The sequence below is a fragment of the Apis laboriosa genome, unplaced genomic scaffold (assembly GCF_014066325.1).
Source record: "Apis laboriosa isolate Shangri-la unplaced genomic scaffold, ASM1406632v1 scaffold9_cov152, whole genome shotgun sequence".
Classification (NCBI taxonomy): Eukaryota; Metazoa; Arthropoda; class Insecta; order Hymenoptera; family Apidae; genus Apis; species Apis laboriosa.
In genome coordinates, this window is record NW_025224966.1 from 5,468,591 (window position 1) to 5,482,596 (window position 14,006).

General features: G+C 34.0%; 1 protein-coding gene across 10 annotated transcripts in view; it reads right to left on the reverse strand.

Annotated features, from left to right (window-relative positions):
• Positions 1–2,327: 2,327 nt before the first annotated feature.
• The window catches only part of LOC122720092 (diacylglycerol kinase theta), a 28,009-nt gene continuing 16,330 nt past the window's right edge, over positions 2,328–14,006 (reverse strand). For 4 of the 10 annotated variants that reach the window (XM_043946570.1, XM_043946567.1, XM_043946574.1 and 1 more), the window contains 12 exons: positions 12,801–12,935; positions 12,591–12,725; positions 11,625–11,742; positions 11,353–11,540; positions 11,045–11,257; positions 10,833–10,967; positions 10,567–10,741; positions 10,147–10,466; positions 9,784–10,072; positions 9,550–9,709; positions 9,354–9,461; positions 5,590–6,420 (listed from right to left, as the gene is read on the reverse strand). In XM_043946570.1, coding sequence (XP_043802505.1) covers positions 6,307–6,420; positions 9,354–9,461; positions 9,550–9,709; positions 9,784–10,072; positions 10,147–10,466; positions 10,567–10,741; positions 10,833–10,967; positions 11,045–11,257; positions 11,353–11,540; positions 11,625–11,742; positions 12,591–12,725; positions 12,801–12,935 — 2,090 coding nt within the window. In that variant the 3' untranslated portion in view covers positions 5,590–6,306. Of the gene's footprint in view, positions 2,451–5,589; positions 6,421–8,287; positions 8,446–9,353; positions 9,462–9,549; positions 9,710–9,783; positions 10,073–10,146; positions 10,467–10,566; positions 10,742–10,832; positions 10,968–11,044; positions 11,258–11,352; positions 11,541–11,624; positions 11,743–12,590; positions 12,726–12,800; positions 12,936–14,006 lie in introns of those variants that run through there. The other 6 variants (XM_043946569.1, XM_043946576.1, XM_043946573.1 and 3 more) reach the window with 3 other exon arrangements.

Genomic DNA, 14,006 nt, shown 5'->3' on the forward strand with positions numbered 1-14,006 from the left:
ACATTTTTATTTGTCATTATTTTGACAATAGCTATGTTTTAATTACGGATAACTTTTGTGCAAATAGAAAGTAATTTCTATAATATTATTTATATCTTATCATAATACAAAACTTAATACATAAAATCTATTTTGAAGATTCTCTAATAAAATTAATATATTTTGTTATAATGAAAAACATTCCAATATATTTTTGTGTTAAAAAAATTAAAAAACAAAGAAAATTGTATATTTATAATACCAAATCATTGTTTAAAAGTGTTTAACTTTCAGACAAGAAAAAATTTCTAAAACTGACCAAAGAAATTAATTCCTAACGACGAATTTAGATTACTATATTTAATGTAATCAAATGTTATATTATACACATCTAATAAAATTTTAAATAATCGAAATAATTCTAATATCGCAAGATTTCTTGTTAAAAGCAATATTGTGCTTGTGACTTATGTGATATTTGTATTGTGTAATCGATAATATTAGCAAAAATACTTTTTTCATTCAAACAAATATTTGATAAATATATTTTTGCGAAGATCTAGATGTAATAAGCAAATATGTAATATGTTAATTGATGAATTGATTTAAACTATGTATTGTTTGGATGTGCCAATATATAATTACAAAAATATATAATTATAGAGGGATATTTAATCTATATTAAACAAATTAATGATATGTCAAAAAATTATGTTTTAATCCTTTTTCCCTAATATAAAATAGACATTATTATTTAAAACATTGAATTTATATAATAAATTAATATTTTTCAAATTATGCTATATTATCTTTTTAATTTAAGAAGAATAAATTATTTTAGTAATTTAATGATTAGTAATTTAATCGTTTCAAAAATTCTTTTTCTTGTTTTTTATATATATATATATGTACATACATTTATTATAATAATTGAATAGCATTATAACGTCCACAACATTTTATCTTGATATTTTTCTTGATTATTCTGTCCGTGATTTCCTCAATAATTTTTAGATGACGCATGATACCAATTTGTCTACAAAAACTTACCTTATAGCTTCTAAATATCGTGCTGCATTGATTCGATTTGCTTATTCTTCGGTTCTCTTTGATTTAGATTTTAAAAAAATCCTGTATGCATAAACCAAAGATGTGTTGCTGTGCTTGACACATACCATAGACTCCGTAAATCGAAATAATATATACGAAACAACATAAATTGCAATCTACACTTTGATAAAACATTAATTTTCTATTAATATAGTAATACGTATTCAATCAACACCGACTTTTATTATTACCACTATTATATTATTATTATGATTTATAATTGACAGACAGGAATTATAAAGTCATAAACTGTTATACAGTATTTCCGTCCTTCTTGTCTTTTTTTTTTTTTCATTATAACTATTGTAATTTTCTCGTTAATTGACAATCATGAAATATTCATAGAAATAATGATTTTTTCACGTGAAACTATATCGTTTGTAATTTACAATTTTTTTTTTTCTTTCCTACGGAATCGAACATTAAAAATAAATATTAATAATTATCATTTACACGTATTTTATCAAATTTAAAGATCAAGAAATCTATATCAAATATATTATAAAGAACATAGTCGGTGCTACTTAAAGATTACTCTTCATAGGTAAATCGAAAGTATGAGATATGATAACAAATTCTTGTATTATAAAATAACTATACAATTGTAACTTAACCGTGCGATTTTCATATTTTTGTAAAAAATTTAATAAAAATTGATATTTCCATTTACAGTATAAATAATCACTTTCTGCATGGTTATAAGAATTATCGATTTTCTTTAAAAATACTTTTATGTCATTCTATATAAAATAAATTTTAGTTATATTAGCTTCTATCTTAGAATGGTGATTTTGAAATCAATATAATGTAATTTCTTTTTCTATTGCTATTTATAAAGGTAGAATAATATAATAATAGTAGGTAGATAAGATAATCAATCAACTATTCAAACTAGCAAGGAAATTCGATATTCAACACTTTTAAAATATTAAAGTATAATTTCATAAAAATCTGGTTCATATTTCCAGAATTATCCTCTATTCAAATATTCTTTTCAATTTTAAAAATAAACGGTTTCCATACTTTCAATCTACTTCGAACAAGAAATTGTCTTTCTTCAATTACCATTAAGTTTACACCGCAACTTGTATTATCAATTACACAATTGAACAAACGTAAAAATGGAATAAAGGATAAGGGGAGAGGGTGGCGCGTTCACGCACAAAATCGTCTTACAGAAAAACGGAGAACAATGAGATGGAATTTGTAAAAAGTCACAATCAAAAAAAGTCGACAAGTAATGTGTACATTAATTTATGTAATATTCCACTCTTTCCGTAATATACACGCCAAGACAAGATTGAAACCAAAAACCTCGCCCACCTCGCGGATATAAATTAACGCGTGCAAGTCGAGCACGTCTGAAACAATACAATCAGGAGAGAAACATAAGGATCGTAAACTCGGTAACAATTCTCGTTTTTTTTTTTTTTTTTTTTTTCGGTATACCACACCAGCGTGCGCGTGATACATCGACAATGTATGTACAATGTATGTTACACAACGGATCTCTATTATTCGATCACACACAACATGTGTCCTTTCGAGCTTACAACGGTAATACAGGCGTGTGTACGATTTGGAACATGGGGACGAAAAAAAAAAAAAGAAAACGAAACGATATTATATACTCGTAATGAAAATAATAATCATCCCTAAAAACGTGTCATCATCCGATCCCCGGTGTGATTACAATACGCTCTCGCTCTTTCGTTCGGAAAATAATTTACGGAACTGCGTCTTCGGCAAAATCTATATTCTACAAATACAATATAAACGGAGGAAGGTATTGTATTTCTGTCTGTGTACGTGTACATGTATGTTATCTGTGTGTATCGTTTTCTTAATTTGCGTCGAATTTTGATAGGTGACAAAAAAATAGATCGCACAGATATACTTCCATATTGATGTATATGCTCTTTATATGTGTGTACGTGTGTGCGCGCGTTCCTTTTATATATGTGTACATATGTTTCGTGTATATGTATCTGTATAAGTGTCATAAGTGTCGTGTGTCGAAAGGACAGGAAAACGAATTCAGTCGTAACAGCTAGCATTTTTTTTTTTTTTTGTTTTCCATAGCACATACATTCATTATACGTAGATTGTTCATAGCTTAATGTGTGGTTCCTCTATTTTTTTTTTTTTTTTTTAGTTTATAGCAACGGCGAATACACTAGAGCTTTTTATTTTTTTCCTTTTTTTTTTGGTCAGATTAACAAATGTAATCGCGATTCCAATCTGCCGCCGATACGTCGTTCGTGCTCGCGAGCCGGATGCCGAGCACGAACGACTGAGCCCATGTATCGTTGGCAGGTTGTTGGGATCCATTTTGTTCGAAACGGGAGGCCAAGGTCCAATCATCCGGGAAATGGCCGGCCTCCCGTTGAAGGGAAAATTTTGCTTCTGCTCTGGCGAAATGTTTCTTTTTTTTTTTTCTTTTTTTTCCGCGCGATCGGATACCTCGTTTGAGAAGACACTCGGGGAGGAGGAGGGGGAAGGGGAGAAGGAGGAGGAGGAGGAGGAGGAAGGAAAGATTCTACAAAGTAGCTAAAGAGATGCAGGAGCGTATTTCTACAAGCGTCTCGTCTCGTAAAACGCAAAAATTAAAAGACCCTCGCGCACATCTACTCCTATTTGACACGTTTCCATACATTTTTTTTTACGACGGTTCGCGCGCGAAACGCATCGTCGAATTTCGGTCGACTTTTTTTTTTTTTAACTTTCGATCGATTGGAACGCACGCGACACGTTTTTTTATTCTCCTCTTTTCTTTCTATTTTTTTTTTTTTTCTGTTTCGTTTCCCCCAAAAAATCGGTATAACTCCTAAACAGGGACGATCGTTCATCTAGAATGTCCGGCATGTAACAAACAGCACCTGGTTTCTATTCTTTCTCTGACGCTCAGAATAACGATTTGTTTGTTTTGTATCTTGTTTTTTTCTGTTTTTTTTTTTTTGTCTTTTTTTTCTTATTGTTACCATTTTTACTCCTACATTTACAGTATTATGTACAACTGTTTGGCACCGGAATTGTCTCTTAATCGAATTGATGCCAACTAAGGGTCCAATATGAACACGATCCACGACGTACGTATTAATCGGAACGATGCGTACGATTAATCACTTCGTTCCCGATCGAATCAGCCGCTCTTCAAAAATCACTTTCTCTCTTCGTGTATACGAATCGTTGCCGAAAATCACCGACGATTCCTATAGACGATCTTCCCGATCCTATATGTGTCTCACGTTTTTCTTTTTTTTTTTCTTCTTCTTCTTCTTCTTTTCTTCTACCACCAGAGAATCAACCCTGCATATCGAGAGGTGTCCAAACAGCGTTGAAAGTGTTAGCACGTTAGAAGTTCCTTGTTTTTTTTTTTTGGCATAGTTTAGAAATGTACATGTGTGTCCATCTTTGCTTATCGCAACCACGTTTCAGTGGAATGTAGTGTTTGCCTACCCCTGTGGCTCCGGTAAAATTGATTCTTTCGATTGGACAGAGAACATTTTTGCCAGAGCCATGAAGTGAGAACGTTGCCAAGTCGCCACCGACCTTCCTTCTCTTTCATTTACCGACGAATTTTTCGTATGAAATATTTTGTTACGAAGCACGAATCCCATAAAGTGGGGATCGTGAGATCGTGTGAGATCGTCATCGAGACGAGTTGGCAAAACGTTCAGCCGCCAATTTAAACTCTACCGGAAACGCGTCACATTTAACTATTTTTTTTTTTTTTCTTATTCCGGATTAATTTTCTTTTGTTTTCCACGCTCTCTTTTCCATCCTCCTCGTTCACCATTCATCCCACTTTCTACTCTCTCTTCTCCCTCTTTTCGATTTTATTTTATTATCTCGTTTATTCTATAATATGAAATAACTGACTGCCACTGGTATTTGTTTCTTTTTGTTTTTTTTTTTTTTTTTTTTTTTTTTTAAATTCCAGACTGCCCAGCAGTCAGACGCACAACAGTTATCACAACTTAAAACTGTAATACTAATACATTACTCTTTTGTAAATATATTAATATTTATAATCATAAATATTTTATATATATATATATATATATATATTTATATTTTTTTTTAATATATATATATTATATTAATAGATAACAACTGATCTTGTATGTATTCGATATTCGTGATTACGGGATTCGTATCATGATACTTACTGTAAATTAGTAAAATACCAATACGAAATGTCATGTACAATTACGTTTTTTTTCACTTCTTTCGATCGCATTTCCGAGACTAAATAACGAACTATACAACGTAAATGCGCAAATATGGCTGTCAAGCGAATTAAACGGGGGAGAAACTTGTTTCAATACTGCTGCTGTTCTTGGTAACGTGATTTTTAATTATCTTATCATGTATAACACTCCTTTCACTCTTTCTGATTCGCTTCATTTTTCTCTTTCTCTCCCTCTCTTTCTTTCTTTTTCCCTTACATACTCAACATACATAAAATCTCTTTCTCTCTCTCTCTCTCTCTCTCTCTCGCTCATGCATTCTCTCTTCTCTCTTAATCCTCCTCTCTGTTTTGTTTTATCGTTTTACTAAAAAAATATCGATCAAAGCTACGTACAATGCTACAATTAATGATTATTAACATTTAAAAATGAGATCTAGTTGTTTTCATCCTAGCAACTCGGAAAAAGGACATTAAAGATTATCTTTGAGTTTATAATGATGTGTGTCCACATAGACGAGCGTTTGTCCTGGTTGTCCTCTTTTTTTCTTTTTTTCTTTTTTTTTTTTTATTTTTCCTCCATTTCTCCATTCCTGGATTCTTTAGCGATCACGGAGAGCTTCGTGTGTGGTAAGTAAAATCATCAGGTTCGCACTTTTCTTCTTTATTATATTTCCTAAAGGAGCTCCCGCTTGAGTTTTTTTTTTTTTTTTTTTTCATCAAAGAGAAATTGTACTCACTTGTGTGTATGTATATGCATCGTATATCAGTGTTATGGTATATTATTCGTGTGTATGATCCTTCTCTTTCTCGCCCTTCTTTTTTTTTTTTTTTTTTTTTTTTTCCGTTCTTTGTGCTTACTAGAAATAACAAGTTCGTACAGCGCGTGGTCAGACAGACGAATTTCGAGGCCGATTTCGTTTGTTGCGTGTTGTGCTACAACCGTGCCACTTATGCGTGCAAATACGTGATAATACTCGTGTCGTGACATCCATCCGCTTGCACGGGACTCTATATTCGGACACTCAGAAGAGTTCAGGCTCCGGATCGTTCGAGGCTGCTGCCTGAAGCGCCAGCTGCATGCTGGACTCTGTGTTACGCCGTTTCATTTTACCCTTGGTCTTCTTCAGCATCGTGGCCTAAGAAGGGACAGGATCACAAGGAGCGCGCACAAAGGAGCAAATACAGATTGCAATGTCAATGCCAAGTGACCAAAGTGAAACGACACGCGGATCGGTTAACACAGCCAGAACACTCGCCAAGGATAACACAGAGAGAGAGAAAAATAAATAAATTGCATAAATAAATTGATCGAATGCTAAAAATATGCAGGATTGTCACGCGTTATTCAGAAACGCGAATTTTAACTTTAAATTTAAAATGATCAAACGATATATTTCGTATTTGGTTGGAATCATTGGAAAAAGTTCTCGAAGTTAAAGGCTTTAAATAAGATGGCAACGTGTTCCAAATCGATCGCGTCCGAGTATTGCCGAACTGACCCGATGTCGAATTCTCGGTAAATCGGATCCTGAAACTAGTACGAGAACACGAATCCTGCACGAATTTTTCCGAGCTCATCGTTTCAAAATTCTGCACATTTCTAGCGAATACGATAGAATTCTATTTATCTGGATCCATAGAGGAATGAAGATAACCTTTGTATCTACAATTTTTTTTTGAAATAGTATAACATTCAATAATTAAAAAAAAATTAATCATTTTCAAGCCGCCAATATGTGATTTAATGTATAATAGATAATCAAGAGTTCATCGTTTTACTGATAAAAAAATTTCTTTCAAACAATTTCTTACGATTTATTCTAAATTTCAAGAAACGAAATTCAGATAAATAGATTTTCCATGACAAGAATGAAACGAAGGATGGATTAACCCTCAAAGGATCGATGCTATTCTTTGGATATTGGAATTTTGAAATCATGATATAGAATTTATATGAATTTTATAGTGACAACTTCAAAATTCGTTAAATAGAACAAAAGTAAAAATTTGAAAATCTTTTGAAGATTATTTAATTATCTCGAACATTAAGAAATAAGATCCTTCGAAAGTTAATTTCTGAAGCTGGAAAACACCATTTGAGAAAATAGGCATAATAATTGAACCATTTAGTGTTGTGAAAACGTAGGTTTTATAAAATTATCAGAATATATATATTTATATTTTCTTTTCATTTTGTTTCAAAATACAGAATGATTGTCACTGCTTATTATACAATATTTGCAAAATATTGACAAAAATTTCTCGAACCTTCAATTTTTCACAACACTGTTTTACGACAAGCTTGAATTGCGCTGAGCATTTAGATATGATCATAACATGATAAATTCTCGGACAAAAATTTAAAATTTAAGTAATATCAAATCTTTAATTTAATATTTTTAAAAATTATCATCTCGATCGTAAAAAACGATATTAATAATTCAGCAAACGTGTTTTTAAAAAAATTATGTAAAACTTTTCCAACTTTTTTTGGGGGGGAAAAAAAAAACAAACAAAATCACTCAAAATTTTAAATTATTCAAAAGTGCTGGAAAACTTAATAACCTTCGGATTAGTCCAATATAATCCAAAATTAAATATCCAAATAATCTTACGTATTAACATCTCGAAAATGTGTCATTGTCGAGACTCGAAGACCTTGGAAGAACCGGATCTTCTTCGAAAAGCCAATTTGATTGTTGTCCAAAAATTTATCGATCATTCATATACACCGACAATATTGGCACAGAGAGCTACATGCGGCGGAAACATCGAATGGAATTTTACTACACAGGGGGGAGTACGTGTACGTGTACGTGTAAGTATGTATGTATGTGCGCGTGTGTGTGTATGCGTTCTCTCTCGTATCGATCGCACCGAAACTCCCCTGTACCGTAACAGGATATCACGATACGAGGTGGAGCCTAGGCGGGAATCGAACAATTTCGTGTCTGATTCGATCGATTTTTTTTTTTTTTTTTTTTTTTTTTTTTTTAGGAGCGNTTTTTTTTTTTTTTTTTTTTTTTATAGGAGCGCGGAAACTGCGGCTTCTAGCTTTTGTTGCTACACTCGTCCGTGCTCTTGCCCCCCACCCCATTAGCGGGTGGAATCGAAGGTTCGGTATTCCGACGCTTGATCTTATTTTTCTTCAACATGGTTGCCTGGAGCGAACAAAGGAACAAGGAGACATTAGTTTTGTGTGCGATTAAGGGAGGGGGATGCATGCGCCGATCGGACACCAGCGGTTGGATCACGCTCTTATGGTGTCTGCGTAGAGCGCTCATGGCAAGTTAGATCTAGCAAATAGTGCAAGTAAAGATGCAAGATCCTGCGGGAAGTCAACGTGCGACAAAGAGATAGGTAACCTCATCGTACTATGCGAAATTCAACGGAGTGGATTTTTTTTTTTTCAGATGATATAGTCAATATTGTGGAAAATTGGCAAGAAGTTTAATTAATCCGGTCATCGAGGAATATGATCTTTCGTAGTAGCGTTCAAATAAATTCACGTTCCTTTATTTCTTCCAATTTTGCAAGACTCGACAATTGCTTGACACGTATAAATGCGATGTATAGGATAGCATTTAGGAGCAGAAGATTGGTAATTTTAATTATATCGAGTAATTTTTTAATTTATAGCAATTTGAAATGTTAAAAAAATGTTAAGATAAATGGAATACTTATGAGATAGATTTGAACTTTGAGGAAATGTTATGGCCTTATGATATTGATATGTATATTTGAAGAGAGAACAAATAATTTATAGTTTTATATTCACGATAAAAAGTGATTATTATTTCTCGTGTAGGTGTTTCTAAATGTCAAATCGTAAAAAAATAGAAGTTGTATCTCAGTTTTCTCCAAATTGAAGGATATATATATATTTTATTTATATGTCTGTGTGTATCGGTGAGCAAAATAAGTTTGGAAACACATTTTTTACGAAAAGAATCGCGTACGTAAGAAGAATGGAAACCCTTTTTTTATTTTTCAAACTTAATTAAATCCACTCTGTTTGTCCATTTCGATAGAATTATGGGGCCATTTTGAATATCTATGAGAAGATTACCGTCAGTGCCGATTTCAAAACTACGATATCCCCCGGACTCTGGATCCATGGTTCTCCGTCCACTTGTACTGGTATGTCGGAATACAAATGAATTTTTATATGTCCACCCTGTGGAAATATATATATATATCATTTTTTAATTTGCATTATTTATTATTATTAAATTCTATAATTTCAAGATAAAATAGAAACTTACCTGTGCTATCCTCATCGCTGTACGGAGACCAGATTGAATTTGTCCGAGATGCATAACACCCGTGACTCCGACCACCTCCAACATCCCATCCCCGTGATTCGGTGTTTGAAAGTGGTCTTCCTTGATGTCTGGTCCCCAGGGATTTGCCCCAGAACCCCAACTAGATTATTGGAAAAACAAAAATTTGAATGAAGAAATTCGCAGCTACGGTTCGATATCGTATACTAACTATACCTTAAAATGTTTAGAATAATTATTCCTTCGACTTGAGGTAATTCGACGAGTCTCCCGTCCACTTCCAGTCGTATTTCTTTGTGCAAATCTTTGCACGGTTTCCGTTTTACCATTTTTCGTAAACCCATGGTCACGTACACCCCTTTGTTACGCAATCTGCTTTTAAATTTGTTTGGATTTTCTTCTCTGGCGTTGTGAAAGTCTAAACAAAGATCGGCATCGAGGCCAATACCGAAGTAATTGTTCATCACCAATATTTGCGTATTGTCCTCGCTAGGTGCACCCGCTCCTAGGTGATATTTATTTTAGTTGCAAATTAATCCCTCATCGATTAAATTTCGATAAAACTCGTTATTAACGTACCTCCCGCATTAGTGGACGATTGCTTGTCCTCTTTCTCCTCCGTGTGACACACCACTGTCCACCTGTCCAACATGGATTTTTCCGCGTCGATCACGTCTCGAAGCAAGTTGAGGGGATCTTCGTCGCCTGTGTAACCGGAACCCCAGCACAGGACACGGGCAAGATCGTTTCCTGTACCAAGGGGAACAATGGCGCAAGCAGGCGAGGAACACTCACTGTCCTGGCCCACGTTATCCAAACACTGCAACACCCATCCTATTGTCCCGTCGCCACCGCAAACCAAGATTTTGTAATCCTTTATGTGACGGAAAACGTAGAGACTGTAATGTAACCACAATCGTTATATATATATATCACCGATTGAACATGACATGTCATACGAAAATTATTATAATTTTTATATTATAATTTTTTACACACCCAGGAAGCGGACCTCCATTGTCGAGATCGAACACCTGATACGGATTCAAAAGTTTTCGAAAGCTGGAGATCAATTGAAGCCCTTGGCAACCGCCAGATTTCACGTTCACGAAGACGAGTAAAGGTTGCACACCTGGAGGCACCATGCTCGGCTCGATACTTGGTAACAGCATAACTGTATAAATACAAGAAATAATAAAAATGACACGTAATACTTCGTGAAGTGGAATAGTTAGAAGATTTGTATGGATTGTTGGACAATGTACCTAAAAGATGTTTGTCCTCGTATTTTGATTCTCTTAACGTGTACAACGCTGTAACAGCCTTGTTCGAGTCCTCGTAAATGATCACCATCGAGCCGTACTCGTAGTATATTGGACCGATAGATGAGAATTTATTTTCTGCAAACAGTTCACCAGTTATTATGCACAGGTTGATTACAACCAAACATTATATTATACGATTTTATCATGTTCACCTTTGCCTAAGAATTCGGTCAACATGTTTTCGTAACTCCTTTCGGAGAGATTTGGCGGCAAATTTCCCACGAACAAAGCTAAATTTGGTCCATGGGGATCCTGTTTAAGCTGAAGGTAAAATCGCATCAATTCCATTTGCCTGATCGAATCTTTGCCAAGCTGCTTCACGATTTCCCACGGCTTCTCGTCGCGGCACAAAACTCTTTCGGTGACTGGGGAAATTCGATATTTACTTTACTATATAGTTGTAATATAGAAGAATAGAACTGTATTTCATTTCTAATGGGCGAATTAAAAAGGAATTTACCACCATGATCCAGAAGAATCTCGCTGCATCTGTAATCTTCCGATTTAAAATTTTGCAAACCGAACTTTTGAAGCGCTTCCTCGATCAAATCCGCGATCGTTGTCGCCTCTGTGACAGGTACTATACAGAACGACTCTGACACTTGTAATTTGCCCGGATAGACGCGTACCTCTCCGCTTTCGCTATCCCTGGAATTGAGAAATCGAAATTTCCTTCCTTCTGTTCTGATTACGTCGAAAACGTTAGAAAGTTTCTTCGGATTGGAAACTTACTTGAACCGTAAGAAGACAGCCGGACGTTTGCCCTCTTTTCGATTCAAGTTTAGAACCGGATTTGGATCGCATAATTCCGTTTCATCCGTGGCGTACACGTCGGTGAGGTAAAAGTTGCCTGAATCGATAAACAAATTTCAATATAACGTTAAACTTAAATATAAAACAAATAATAGAAAGATATTGATACCAATGTTAAATTTCAAACGATCTTTCTGTGTAGATCATAATATTACGAGTACACAATTCGAATAAAGTTCAAATTTATTTATTTTCAATGTATTTTTAACTGTTTGTTCAACAATTATAGATCAAATGTATTCAAAAATTAAAAAAAGCGTTTAATTAAAAAAAGCAAAATGTATATATATATATATATTTCTAACTACTGTTCACAGTTTAAAATTAATAGAATTCCATCTTGTTTTAATTGAGTTCGCATAGAGAGAGAGAGAGAGAGAGAGAGAGAGAGAGAGAGAGAGAGAGAGAGAGAGAAACACGTAGCATGAAACGAAGAACAATTCCATTGATACAAAACTATTCAGTATGCAGTTGTCAGTTTGATCTTTACGTAGGAGTAAAATATAATGGTCAACTGTTTTGTTACTGTGGGCGTATAGATACATCCGACAGATTGAGTTCACGTAAATGTTATTGACGAAACCTATACGTATGCGTGCAAATTTACTTCTAAAAAGATAAGCCTTCCTTAGCGTTTCAATCCTTGCCTTACTTGTTAACCATTATTCCATTCTCTAAACCCAAATCTAAACAAATAAATTTCTAACAACGATAAAAAAAAAAGAACAATAAAATTACAAAACTCCATCCAAACTATCCAACACACATAAATATTGTGATCCAAATTCACGATACCAAGATCTTTGTTCAAACACGTGTTGGAGAAACGAATATTAACCGGCACGCTGCATTTCGCGATCTAAAATTGAATACAATCGCACGTACTAGGATCTCTCGTGATGTGAAATGCGCGAAGCGCCGACGTCAGGACCTGTTCGGTGGTGGCTTGCCGGGGCACCGTGATCACGCGAAATATCCGTCTTCTGAGGGAATTGTTGCCGTCGTACACCTTGATCATCTCTGCGGGCAAGGGAAAACGAGATCGATGAACAGATCGAGCATGGACGGTGAGCCGCACGAAATATATTGAAATACCTTCGTCACCTCTTTCTTTATCTTCTTTCTCCTTCGGTGAACGCGGATCACGTCCGTGCGCGCTACCCGGTCCTGGTTCGCCGTTGTCACGATACCTTGCATCCCCGCTGCTGAACTCTTCCGATATGCTTCGTGCTGGAAAACAAACCGTGAATCGTTCTTGTAGTTCTCAGGATCGTTCTTCCATCGAAAATCGAATTTCGATTTTATATATAATAGCCATCGTGTACAGCACATCGTGATAATAACTTATATATATACGTATGTATATAGATATACAAGGTGTAAGATAAATGCATCGTATTGTTTCTTTGTACGTACTACCATTAAAAAGAAAAAAAAAAAAAAAGAAAGAAAAAAGATGCAAGATATATGTATATATATATATTATAATACTTGCTTGGCAATCATTACTCAGATAACATTAATGGTGTAATAATGGTAGGAAAGCATCTATAGAGAGTAGCTATGACACTTTCGCAAATTGGGGTTGGTTCAAAGTAGTTGCTTTTTTTAGTTTAGGGGATTCGTAAGTACGGAGATGTGAGTGGATCAAACGTGTTATCCGGATCGGATCGATTTGCACCGGATGTGATATATACTATAGGGTAATATACTGCTATTATTGAAGCGCTAGTATACGGAACTAAATCAATTTGATATCGACACATAGTGGTTTTTGGATTATGTAATATCGGTTAAGATTAACAATGTGAGATATTCTGAAACTTTTGTGCATAATTTTGCTTCGAAACGGTGTATTATAATTATTATCATTTGTATTAAGACACTGTTATAAAGTGATTAAATAATTCTTCGAATTTTCTCTATTTTAAATAAAAACGTCAAACTTTTTATTTTTCTCTAAAATATTTTCCACTATTAATCAATATTAATATTACATAATAAAATAAAGAAATCGAGATACATATATTACACAATTAATATTTAAATTGAAACGAAAATTAATTATATTACTAAAATTATATTTAATTATGCACTAAATATTTCAGACGCTTCTACGAGATATATCGATGAGACAATACTACCAATGATAGTACATACCGATATGATATGTCGTAAGATCGTAAGAGAAGGAAGATAGTGATAAAAAGGACTACAAGGTGTTACATATACTGCGCTACAACGTTACGTAATGTCGTACTTAAATAATTTTCTTTCAATTAAAAAATTCGAAGTATAATA